The sequence below is a fragment of the Symphalangus syndactylus genome, chromosome 2 (genome assembly GCF_028878055.3).
Source record: "Symphalangus syndactylus isolate Jambi chromosome 2, NHGRI_mSymSyn1-v2.1_pri, whole genome shotgun sequence".
NCBI classification, from domain to species: Eukaryota; Metazoa; Chordata; class Mammalia; order Primates; family Hylobatidae; genus Symphalangus; species Symphalangus syndactylus.
Window position 1 is genome coordinate 8595001 of NC_072424.2, and position 12898 is coordinate 8607898.

A 12898-nucleotide genomic window follows, 5' to 3' on the forward strand; every position below is an offset into this window, starting at 1 on the left:
GGTCTTGAACTCCTGACCTCAGATGATCCGCCTGCCTTGACCTCCCAAAATGCTGGGATTACAGGTGTGAGCCACCGTGCCCAGCCAGATACTGCACCCTTTCAAAAGTGTCAATAAATGATTTTCCTAGGGGAAGCTCTTTGCCCATTAAGAAATAGATTTGGTCATGGTCTGGGCAAGGGACAGTGGGATGCCTCCACCGTGGGTCCCCGAGAGTGCGGCCGGCTGGGCCGGGCCTGGGGTGACAGGATGGCTCCCACTCGCTCCTGCTGCAGGAGATCATCTTGAAGCGAGCGGCGGACATCGCCGAGGCGCTGTACAGCGTTCCCCGCAATCACAACCAGATCCCCACCCTGGGCAATACCCCTGCACACACGGGCATGATGGGCGTCAACTCCTTCAGCAGCCAGCTAGCCGTCAACGTGTCGGAGACGTCACAAGCCAACGACCAAGGTAGGCCGGCGTGCTGGGAGGACCCCTGCCCTGAACGCCCTCCGCGGGTTGGTTGAGGCCTTAGCTGAAGAGGCACGTGTCCAGGGCCGGCTGGGGAATGTCCGTAGTGTTCCGTTCTCTCTGGCTCTGCTGGTTCCTTTGCTCAGGAAGACCTTGCTGCAGGTCCTCCCAGCCAGTGCTGGGCTAAGAACACTCAGAGAGCCCAGTTACTAAAAACGGCAGCTCCACTGGATGCCATGCGGGTCACTGGTATTTGCTAGAAGTTTCCCTCAATGTGTTCATAAGCGGCTTTGCTTTCCTTGGAAGACTGGGCTAAGCCATAGGATAGCCATGGCCTAGGGAGCCGAGGGGAGCCTGCTTGGACGCACTGCACGGCGGGATTGGGGTCTGTTTGGAACGAATCCATGGAGAGAGACTCCCATTTCACCACTCCGCACCCCGTCCCACGGTGCAGTGACCTGGGCCAGCCAAGGCTGCTGCGTCTTGCCGTTTGGGTCCATTTTAGTTTTCATCATTGAAAAGCGCGCAGGCAGTGATCTTAGAAAACACCTCACCTGTACTGCTGATTTTGTTCCCATCCATTCACGCTCCCATGGCAGGAATGAAGCTTCCATGTCCCCCGACCGCCCCCATGTATAGAAATAGCAACCATACAAATGAAGACCCCCAAACAGCCTTTCAGGGGAAGTTACGGCCACAAACAAGCTCTCCTTGTCAGTCATGGCATTTGAAGGTCTACAGAGGCCGAAAGTTCACAGAGCGTGGGGGGACAGACCAGGAATCCAAGCTGTTGATAATTGCCTCTAAAGAGAAACGTGAAAGCCACTGACGGTGAGATCGAAGCATGCCCCGGCTGGCTGTCGAAGCCAGCAGAGACAGGATGGGGCTCACGGTGAGACAGTGGCAGCAGGGTTGGCGTGATAAGGTCATCCGAGCTGGCAGCAGGCGCTAGAGCAGGTGGAAAGCACAGGGTCAATTAGCAATGTTAATATATGATATAGATTCTCGGGGAACCCCCCCCAAGTGTCTGTCGCTGATAATAATGTTATTTTTGGCCGGGGGGGGATTTCAACAGTCGGCTACAGTCGCAATACAAGCAGCGTGTCCCCGCGAGGCTACGTCCCCAGCAGTACTCCCCAGCAGTCCAATTACAACACAGTCAGCACTAGCATGAATGGATATGGAAGTGGCGCCATGGCCAATCTAGGGGTCCCTGGCTCGCCTGGATTTCTTAATGGCTCCTCCGCTAACTCTCCCTACGGCAGTAAGTGTCTGTTTTTGTCACACGTCATCACGCAGATTCATATTCACTACCGAGTCGAGTGTGTGCATTGCTTGGATGTTCTGTGATGTGAGCTACTGGATAAAAGGAAGGGTGGCCCTGGAGGCTGGGCATCCAAATGGCGACCATAAATTGACCCAAAATGGGCCCAATGTGATCTCATTGGAAACCAAAACAAACAAAATCGGAACAAAATGGGCTGCTCAATTGGAAGAGAAAGTCCAGTGCAAAAGAGCTTGCCTGTTATCCAGAGCGTGGCCGAGCCAGACGCATGTCATGTTTTGTTTTCGTGCCCCCGCCCCCCGTCTGAGGCGAGGCCTTCGGTGCCCTCTCGCCGTGGCGCTGTGCCGCGGCCGCGCGTGCTGACCGTGTTTGCTTTGTTGCAGTAGTGCCGTCCAGCCCCACCATGGCAGCCTCTTCGGTCACCCTCCCTTCAAACTGTAGCAGCACACACGGCATTTTCTCATTCTCACCTGCCAATGTCATCTCCGCAGTGAAACAGAAGAGCGCCTTCGCGCCCGTGGTCCGGCCCCAAGCCTCTCCTCCTCCTTCCTGCACCAGCGCCAACGGGAACGGACTGCAAGGTGAGGGTGGTGCAGGACCGGGGGCCAGTGCCGGGTCCTCTCCAGGGGTGGGGATGGGAGTGGGGGTGGGGGCTCGGCCTTTCTCCTGGCACCTCTGTGACCGCTGCATGTTCTCCCGTGGCCCACCTTGATGCGCACCACCTCTGCCTGGTGTTCAGAGCGAGGACCCCTGTGCACTGAGCCCCAGAAAGAACCAGATTCCTCCTCTTGGTTTTTGTCCAGCTCACCCTTCCGACGGCACCTAGTGTACTTACGGTGGAGCACCCTGTGCCCCTAAGGGGGTGGGACCACGTGAGAGAAGGCGGGAGTGCGGTGAAGGTAGCTGTGGTCATTGTCAGTCTGATTCAGCCAATGGGCCTTTGCCCGGGGCCTGGCACTTCTCAGCGCAGGATGCAGACCTGCCCGTAGCTCCTGGGCTTGCAGCCTCCTGTGCACAAAGCAGCGAAAATAGCCCTGGCTGGGGATGGCGGGGCACCATACCACCTGTGGAGCCTATCTCAAAATCTACCTACCCTTGTTGTCCCAAGGCTGGGCCTTGGTTCTGCACCTTATCTGCTGGACCACACGTCCAGCAGGGCTGCACTGTCTTTTGCAAAGGGGTGTGCGTCTAGACCCAGGGCCAGGTGTGTACTAACACCAGGTTGCAGTCCTGTCTGTGGACAGGAGCTGATTTTCCTATGTGATCTCTTTTGAAAGAATCAAGAGGGAGAAGGGCCGGCCCTGAGGGCACAGCTGTCCACAGATGACGCTACACGGAGTGGGCACCCTGTGCCCGCCCAGCGCCTGGCCCATCTGAGCTGTGCAGGCTGCACGTGGCCTGTGATGTGTGTGACGGGCAGAGCCACATGGGTGCCCCCAGGCCTCATGAACTTGTGCGTGGCCCTTTGTGAGGTGCTGAGGCCCGCAGGCACTTAATTAAGTGGCCGTCATCTGGCCTCTTTCAGACACCACCTTTGGTATATGGTCCTCCCAGTGACTCAAATCCAGTTACTCCTTTAGAAACATGAACCCATTCAACCAGTATTTACTGAGCACCTACTATGTACCAGGCTCTCTGCTGGGTGCTGAGGACGTAGCCGCGGAGAAGACAAACTGGCCCTTTTGTGAAGTCGGTGGCATATTTCACTTTGATGAACTAATGCTCAAAAAAGGAACTGGAAAGGTATCAGTGATTTGAAATCATTGTCTTCACAACATCCGTTAGTGTATGAAGGGACGCCCAGGCCCCCGAAGTGCCGCCGACTGGCCTGCGTGCCATCAGCGGGCACCACACCAGGGTCGCTGCAGAGGCAGGTGGTGAGGTGCCGCGGCCCTGCCCGTGACATGGGGTCAGGCCGGCTGAAAGACGGCACCTCCTACGCGGTGTGTACGCACAGGGCTTCCAAACCATAAAGTTGTAACGGTGAGTCGGAGATAAATTAATATTGTTGAAATTAATGAACTGAGAAATTGAAGCTCACGTCACTACATGAACAATTGTATTAATATGTTATACATAAATTAATGAGAACGATCATTCTGACAAAAATTAAACAACACTAGCGGTAAAAGATTTTAAATTACATTTGTACCAGGAGTTCATGTGAAAGCGTCAGCCCCACTTGGCGTTCTCGTGCAAAAAGTTTTCTCTTCTTTCCTGAGAAGAGAAAAAAGGTCCCGAGGTGGTGCCGTGACTCACGTCTCTCCGTGGCCCTTGCCTGGAGGTTCCAGGGCAGGTGGGCTGTGAGTGGCTTTGATTCTGGAGAGCCCCTGACTCACCATTACGATACAGAGAGATGACCGCACGGTCAGAGCCCAGACCTGGAAGCAGAGGGGGAGACTGAGGCCAGTCTGGTTCTCACACAGGGAGCGAGAGCAGGGCCTGTGAGCCGGCCTTGGCTGGCGTCACAGGAGTGACCAGGCTGGGTCACCTCTCTCGACAGAGGGGGCTCCGGGCCTCCGTTGGCTTTGCACCTGTTGGCAGTGCGCCGGTCAGTGTGGGGAAGCTGCAGCCTCTGCACACAGCAGTGCCAGGAGCCCTTCCCTTTTCCAAGAGAAGCCTTTGAGGAGGGCTGCAGGAGGGGCAGGACCGGAGGTTTTTGTCCCCACATGCGCCCCCACCTCAGGAAGCAGATTCCCCAGCACACCCTAACCACGCCCGAGGCTGGTGGACGGAATTGTGCAAGACCAGCCTCCCAGTTGAATAGGGGGGAAGGGCAGCCCCGCCCGCGTCGGCGTCGGCGGGAGGGCGCGTGGGGGAGCCTGCAGTAACTGCTCTGTCCTTCTGTCTTGCAGCTATGTCTGGGCTGGTAGTCCCGCCAATGTGAGGGACTTCTGTTTACCTTCCGCAGCACCCAGCATCAAAGGACGGACTTCAGGGGACACGTTTAGTATATTAAGACATGCTGATGGAAACAGTATCTATCTTCAAAAAAATCAGCAGCAATTGAAATGCTACAAAAGACTTTGTTTAAAGATTTTATTTAAACTAAACTATTAAGAATCAACATGCAAACAGCCTACTTCTTCATGAACAATTCCATTTTATTAACTGAACTTTTCTCATATTTTCACATTTCTCAGTCCTGAAGAATAAGGAAAACAAAGCGACGCCTATTTTGTATAAAGTTTCTGACTCCGTCTTGGCCATGTCTAGTAATTGCTGTGTGTTGGGAGAAACTTTGTGAATGCACCATTTTGATGATCATGAAACACTGATGAAAAATGCCTCCAAACATTTTTCTGTACTCATACTTAGATTCACAATGGTTGTGTATCTCTATAATGTGAAATATTTTTTTGTGGTGATAAAAAGGGGGCCAAGGAGGTATGAGCCATCAGACTGGAAAAAAGGATGACTATATGATGAGGAGAAACTGGGGTGGCAGGGAGGGAGGGAGGGTTTATCATTGCTTAACTTCATCTTAATGAAATGAAACTTTGTAACTTATTGTAGTTAGAAATTGTAACTTTGATATTGAATTCTCTTGCCTTCAACAAGCACACTGACAGAGAAAAAAATGCTACTGTCTGTTGGTTCCAATATTCTCCCACTGCTAGAGCTTCCTGTTAAGCAAGTGTGATCTGCAACATTTTTTCAACTTTTGCTAGCACTGTATACTATTGCATTCTTAGGCTACTGTGAGGTCTATGTTTCTTGTACCAGAAATTGTCCTTTTGACTTCTAGATCCTTCTTCCCTAATGTGTTTTGTATGTGGTTATAAAATTGTAGACTTTTGTGATTTTGCCAAAGTTGTAGCTAAATATTTATACACTTGTCTTGAATTTTTTTCAGATCCACTTAAAATATTTAGAAAAACAAGTTTTATTCCTTATGTGTCTTATAAGGAATAAAATGGTCTTTGTTTGATACTTACTTTCCCATGAACACTTGCAGTTGCTAAGGGACTTTATTTTGTAACATATCAATTATAAATATTGTATTTATCTTTGAAATTTTGTACATTGCTTTTCCTGCCTTTTCCTTTTTCTTCTTTCTCGTCTGTATTGGTTTTTGATCATGGCCTGGTGTTGTGATACTGGGAAGAGCATTAGCCAAGAACTTGTCTCTGATCTGTTTCTTTAAGCTGAACCAGTGTCTTTACATTTGTACTTCAAAAATATGCTATTGTTTAGACTTTCCATCCTTTTTTTTTATTTTGAGGAAAAGTCAAATTCATTGTTTATTTTTATATTATTTTTAAGTTATCTGAACAAATACTTTTGAAACAAAAGTTTGTTGTATAGTCAAAACAAATCGGTGCCACCCGGCCGTGACAAATCCTAGTAGATCCTGTGCATGTGGAGCGGCCGCGAAGAGGCGACACCATCTGGGGCTGTGTCCTTATTTTATTTTATTTTTTTGTAGAATGTAAAAAGTCATTTTAGATGCCACCCATGACTTTGCCACATAGCTGAACTGTGTTTACTGGAAAAATTCAGAGGCCTAAAGTTTAAAATAAAATTTACTTCTGATGTTTTAATTAAAATGTTTGCCACATTAACTTCTCTGATGCCTTAAAAGTGGACTCTTCTTTAAAGAACCTTTGTGCTATTTTATCACAGGCTTACACTACAATTGTTAATAAATACTTCATTTGGAGATGTATGGTGTACAACACACAAACACACACAAAGAAGCACAAGCCTGCTGCATGACCCGTCTCTCCTTTCTGCTGCATCCTGCACCCTCCTGGGCCCACCTCCGATTCACAGAGGTTTCAGGGGGACCCAAATCACTGCTGGTTTTCAATTTTTTTTAAACAATACATTTTTGTGGTCAGTTCCAACAGCACTGTCCGTACTTTTAAAACTGGAATGACCTCCTTCAGATATCGTGCCTCTTAGTGCCAAACCCACAGTGAGACCAAAAGTGTCAGGTGTTTTTTTTTCTTTCTCCTTTGCACTAAATGCTTTGCAAACAAAGCACAGCAAACATTTTGCAAACTGCAGCAGAAATCGAATTTAAAACAAAAAGGAGGGACTTTAAAATACCTTCTTGACAAAAATCAACAATGCACAACTTAGAAAGTGTTCATTCTAGGGACAAAATTAAATAATGTCCCCAGGAGTCAGCAGGTCACAGTCTGGCTTTGTGATGGTTGACAAGACCTAGCTACATGGGAAAGCCGGAGAAGTCACTTTGGAACTAAATTGCCTCCGTTTTATTTTGTACGAGTAAGGGTTTGATCTACAAAAGAGCTCACATGGACGCACTGAGAACACCTGCCAGCTTCCCCATGCCCTCACTTGGTTTGTGTTTTAGGTTAAGTAGTCAATGCCCACATCACTTCACTGTCTCAAGACTGAGCACTTCACTAAATAGTAGATTTTACTGTTAAAGACCCTACAATAAGATTGTTTTATCTGTACATTTTTTCAGATATTTAACTGTATAAAAATGTTCATTTTACACAATATTTAATTAAAGTATTTCTTGTCTGTGAATTTCACTTTTGGTAATTTTCTCTGTTTTGATTATTAAAATGACAACACTAACATAAAAGTTATATCAGGGGTTTCATTTGCACATACCGGGTTCTGAAGCTGCAACTTGGCCAAGATAAAAATGATCCACAGAAGAACTTTCCACAAAGTTATCCAGCCTCCGTCTTCTAACCTGCGTAGAGAGAGAGGTTCAGCAAATTGTCACTTACGTGGCCCTGACCCCCAGAGGTGCCATTTGTATTCATGCTGCACTCTGGCTGATGTTTCTATGTCACAGATGTTCTGTGGACCACAGCAGCACTGGGGTGACACAATCACTGTTCCAGCACTTGTCTTTGAGAACTCAAACAATCCCAAGGCTCACTGAGGGGCTTCCTAACCCACTCCCTCCAGACCTTCTGCCCCAGCCCCTCTGCTTCTGAATAGCGCACTGGGCAGGTAGAGAACAATGGCTCCAGTGACCCCAGACACATGCTTCTTTTGGTTCCATGGTTGGGTTCCACTGGGCGAGAAGCAGGCTTAGGAGAGTGAGCACAGCAGCAAAGGCTCTGGATGGGTGTGCAGATAACAGAGCACCCAGATGCCTGTGCTGCCTACGGTCTGCAAGAGGGGCATCACCGATTCCACTGCCACCACAGTGGCAGAGCAGACCCCATGCACTAGCCCCGGGCACTGCTGGCTGCACGTCGGTAGCCAAATGCACCAACTATAATGAGATCTGCCGTCAACACTGAGGTTCTAATTTACACACCGATGTTCAGCTCCTCCGAGTTTCCCATGCTCCCATTTCACTCAGTATTTTTTCATTTTCTCCTCCATGAAAGGCTGGGTTTGCATGTTTTGGCTTGCAGCTTTATAACACATACACATAAGTGTGATCCAAATTAGTACTCACAAATGTCATCTTAATTACTTGTTCTGCTGAGCAAAACAGGAAACAATTATTCAAAACATAAAGAAACTTGTGAATACCTTTTTCTCCTGTCATTGACAATCAGGTTCTCATTTCAGCCTTAAAGAGACAGCAAAGAGAGAGGCTTATAAGGTACAAGCCTGAAGCCTGCCCACTCCCCTCCCCTGCAGGCTCCCTTCCAAGTGGCTGGAGGCTGGGGCTGGGGCTGGGACAAGCAGTTGCTGGGCAAGTCACCTCCTTCCCACTCTGCGCTGGTGCCACGAGTACCCAATGCCCTGTAACCCGGGGACGGAGAAATTATTTTATGTTTGTGTTTCAAATCAGAAGCAAGAACTGCCTTCTTTCAAAATGCATGCCAATTATTGTCAGGCCGCCTTTTAAGGTCTTTCAAGCTTTTAAAGATTATTCAAAGCACTTGAAATGGGCTTCAATCTAATGCCTCATTTCATTGCATTAAACAGCCTAGTTAATAAAGAATCAATATATTCAAAGGGCAAGGTTATCTTTTGTCTATAAGGGGTGGTGTCATTCTGAGCCTTTTATAGTTCAAATGCTAAAAAAGACCTCATGAAATCCATACTCATCAAGTGGGTCAACGCGAGCGGTGAAGAGGCCCCTGAAAGGGAAGAAAGGCTGCTCTCCTCTAAAACAACCCACGCCTTATCTCGCTTGCTCGGAGCGCCCAAAGAAGTCCTCAGAAATGTCAATTTCTCATCAAGACAAGAGGCCACGATGATCATTTTTTTCCAGAGAATACATACAATTAAGAGAATGCAGAGAGGCGGTGGCAGCAGTGATTTGTGGCTTACTCCGGCCCCACGAGCTGCGATCTCCCTCCCAGCAGATAAAAAGGGTTGTTGATAACTGAAGTGTCAATATGCCGAAGAGTGATTTTTGAATGTGAGTCCTTGTGCTTTGAGCTCGCTGGGCCGATCCCAGGCCCTGATAACGGCGCAGCTGCCAACGGACACCACAAGTTGGCCCTCACAATTAATGCCATGAATAAATCACACAAAAGAGTTGGGATGCTTTATACTCGGTGAGACAATCCCCTGTTTTACCCTTCAAGGATTCCTTTTATGTTGGAATAAGGTTGCTTTTAATGAAATTTAAACTCATCAGAGGAAATCAAAAACCTCCAATCAGATTACAAATTGATTTTTTGGTCATTTGTCATGTCCCAGTATAGAGTCGTAGGTTTCACAGGGAGCGAGTTGCCGTCGTGGTGGGGCTGGGAGTGAGCATGGACGCAGCTCCTGCTCCTATCCCTGGCCTAGGGACAACCCGTGGCTGGGCTCCTTGGCAAGCAGAGGCAGCCCTGGTGACTCCGCCTGCCCCACTGAGTGCAGCCAACTGAACCTGTGACAATAACAGGTGCCAATCATGGGGAATCCAGTGGCAGCTTTATAACCTGGGATGTCGTCCTTGGCAAAATTCACAGTGACTTCTAGGTCTGCACTCACAGATCCACGGATGGCCCCAGAGACGTTCTCTGCGGAGCGCCGTCAGTTTTGGTGAGTCCCCACCTCATGCCACCCCACCCCAGTTGGCTCTACACCACCCCACAGACAGCTGCACACAGGATACAGAAGCATGCGGGCTCCCAGTCCCCATGTGCCAAGACCTTGAGATCTGGGCAGAGAGAATCTTGGCTAAATCTCATCCGGCATCCAGTGGAAGCCCCAGTGCTCTCCTCGGCAGTGCGTGCCCTGCCCCCCCAGGCCACTCCAGGGTGGTGTCTCCCCGGAGAAGACTCAAAAGCATCTGAGGCCACCACCCTCCAGCCTCCCAGTGGGTCTCCTGAGTGCCCTGGATGAACCTACGCCCTTCTCACCCCTGCATGGGGGCACCTGGTCAAGGCTGAGCGGGGAAGCTGAGGTCCCACTGAGTTTCTGGTACTTAGTGGGAATCTAAGAGGGCATTTTGTCCCTCCTGGAAAGACTGGGGCCAGGGACAAAGTGAGGGCAGGCACTACTTCAGGAGGAGGTGAACACTGTTTCTGATTCAAGATCCCTCAGAGACCATCTCTTAAATATAGTTTCCAAAGTGAGTCAAATATTCCACACATCTAACAGCAATACTCACCTTTGCCGCCCCTGATGATCTGCGGAGCACTTTATCCACATCATCTCTTTTGTCCTCCCACAAAGCTCTGTGCTGGAGCTGGCTCCCCACTTCCAGGTGGCGAAACTGCAGTTCAGAAAGTTTAGATGATAGGCCAGGGTCACCAGGCTGAAAGGACCAGGGCCCGATGCCAAGTGACGTCTCCAATCTCCAAACCCTACCCTCTCTCCACTGATTTAGGTTTCAGGTATCTTCAGCAAGAAAGACTGGCCAGGCATGGTGGCTCATGCCTGTAATCCCAGCACTTTGAGAGGCCGAGACAGGCGGATCACTTGAGGTCAGAAGTTCAAGACCATCCTGGACAACATGGTGAAACCCTGTCTCTACTAAAAATACAAAAAAATTAGCCAGGTGTGGTGGTGGGCACCTGTAATCCCAGCTACTCGGGAGGCTGAGGCAGGAGAATGGCTTGAACCTGCGAGGCGGAGGTTGCACTGAGTTGAGATTGTGCCATTGCACTCCAGCCTGGGCACCAAGAGTGAGACTCTGTCTCAAAAAAAAAGGAAGGGGGGGGGAGGGGTATCTAAATGGAAGCAAGGAAAGAAGTCACACTTCCCTGAGAAGATTCTAACCAAGCCACCCACAGGGTTTGGAGTGCCTGACTCAGCCAAGGCCACCTGTACCGGCCACAAGTGGAAACTGGCTTGCCCGGTGCAGCTCAGCTGGGAGTCAGTGGGCTTTGCCTCAGAACATAACCAATGTCACACATCAATGCTCCCAAAACCAGAGGCAGAAGACCATGTCTCCCAGGGCCTTTGAAGCCGCCAGGAGGCCTTGGAACCTCTGGTTCCCTGTGCTTTCCGTGGGTTTCCTGGGGTCCACATATGGGGCTGGCGAGCCAGTGTGGGAAGGGTACACTGAGCCCACCCCATGGTGCAGGAGTGGGACGGAGGTGCAGGCTAGGACTGAGGCAGCCAGAGGGGCTGGGCTGCAAGGGGTTAGGCCTGCAGCTGGCACTCAGCAAGGGCTCAATAAAAGTTAGCTTCTGTGACTGCCAACAAGGTAATAATGGGCTAAGGATGGAATGAAGAAGAGGAAAATAAGAGCAATCATGATTTGGAGGGTAGACTTGCAATGAATAACAACAATATCAAACGTGTTGGCTGAGAAAGACACAAAGGATCAGAAGGGGACACAGGTATCTCTCACCAAGCTGCCCCATCAGACCACCCCCTCTCCCAACACCCCACATTGATGGTGGGCCATGGACAATGAGGGTGTTGGTACAGCTTGCTCAGCCATCACAGCATTCATTAGCTAAGCCAAATATAGAACTTGTTTTTCCACCTATAAGGGACCAGATTCTTCACTGCCTGTGCTACTATTGCGGGGCTGGCAGAACACAGGACTGATGCAGGGAAGGCGCCATCAGGAGAGAGAGAAAAGATCCCTGTAACAATCTCAACAAAGGGTTTATATTCTTCATATACAATAAGCTTTTGCAAATCAATAAGACTCAATGAACACCCTAAAGAAAAAAGAGGCAAATTTACAGTCCATTCACAAGGGGACAATAAAAGTGATCAATAAGCTTGGGAAATTATATTCAACCTCATTTGAAAATACGTATCAAATTAAAATAATGAGATGAATTTTTTTAACCTATTAAATTAGAAAAGATTTTTCTTAAAAGCTAATACACAATGCTGTTGATGGAGGAAGGGTATTCTTACAGTTGTCGGTAGAAGAGAAAATTGGTACAAGCCTTCTGGAAATCAGTCTGACATAGCAAGAGACTTAAAAATATTCATATCCTTTTTACTAATTCCACTCCAAGGAATCGATCTGAAAGAAATAATCAGATATTAGAAACGACTTTAAAGTCCAAAATTGTTAGCTATGGCAATATTTATCAAAAAATTGGAAAGAACCCAAATGGCTCAAAATAGGAATTGGTCATTAAATTATGATATAGCCATTATAATGGAATATTATATATTCTATTAAACCATAAAGATTATGTTTTTGAAGTATATCTAATAAAATGGTCAACCTCAAATGACATAAAATTAGGTAAAACAAGCATATAATACTGTTTATATAGAATGTAATTCCAATTTGTAAATTTCTATGTAGAGGGAAAATAAATAATATATAAAAATATACATATATTTAGAAAAAATACTGGTCAGAGTTACAGCAAAATTAACAGTAGGTATATCTGGGAGGTGAAAACTTACACATTACATTAATATTTTCCAAGTTTTCTTGTGAATAGACAGGCAGAGTTATGTGTTGGAGAACACTGCTCACTGTATCACTGTCTCACCACTCTGCCCTCCTACTACAGTGAACGAGGTAGCGGGGACAACTAACTCAGAGCCATCAGATTGGCCTAGAACACTGAGGCGTGATGGGATGGGCGTTGGTGCATGGCTACCTGGAATCTGAGCTGGGGCTGACACAGTGCTAAGAGAGCAGACACCAGACTGGCAAGTGGGCAGGAAAGAGGAGAGTGCGCAGAGGTGTGGAGATCTGGGCTGCATGGTACAAAGGGGAGAGATCCCAAGGGAGGAGTTCCCATGAAGCCCCACTGAATTCCTCGCTCTGGCTTTCTCAGCATGCCTCTGGGGCCTGATACTATCTTCACTTTTATCTGAACTTCCTGGAGGAAG

General features: G+C 48.4%; 1 protein-coding gene and 1 long non-coding RNA gene across 15 annotated transcripts in view; one reads left to right on the top strand and one right to left on the bottom strand.

The window, feature by feature from the left end:
• The window catches only part of EBF3 (EBF transcription factor 3), a 128640-nt gene extending 121394 nt beyond the window's left edge, over positions 1-7246 (top strand). For 5 of the 14 annotated variants that reach the window (XM_055245383.2, XM_055245395.2, XM_055245398.2 and 2 more), the window contains 4 exons: positions 276-453; positions 1529-1717; positions 2122-2319; positions 4594-7246. In XM_055245383.2, coding sequence (XP_055101358.1) covers positions 276-453; positions 1529-1717; positions 2122-2319; positions 4594-4625 — 597 coding nt within the window. In that variant the 3' untranslated portion in view covers positions 4626-7246. Of the gene's footprint in view, positions 1-275; positions 454-1528; positions 1718-2121; positions 2320-3368; positions 3482-4593 lie in introns of all 14 variants that reach the window. The other 9 variants (XM_055245392.2, XM_055245397.2, XM_055245399.2 and 6 more) reach the window with 7 other exon arrangements.
• Positions 7247-7335: 89 nt separating this feature from the next.
• LOC129464341 (uncharacterized) lies at positions 7336-12062 on the bottom strand. The gene is made up of 4 exons (XR_008651550.2): positions 11957-12062; positions 10245-10349; positions 7998-8164; positions 7336-7418 (listed from the first exon to the last, which is right to left on the bottom strand). It is a non-coding gene; the product is annotated as an uncharacterized lncRNA (long non-coding RNA).
• Between the last annotated feature and the right edge of the window lie 836 nt (positions 12063-12898).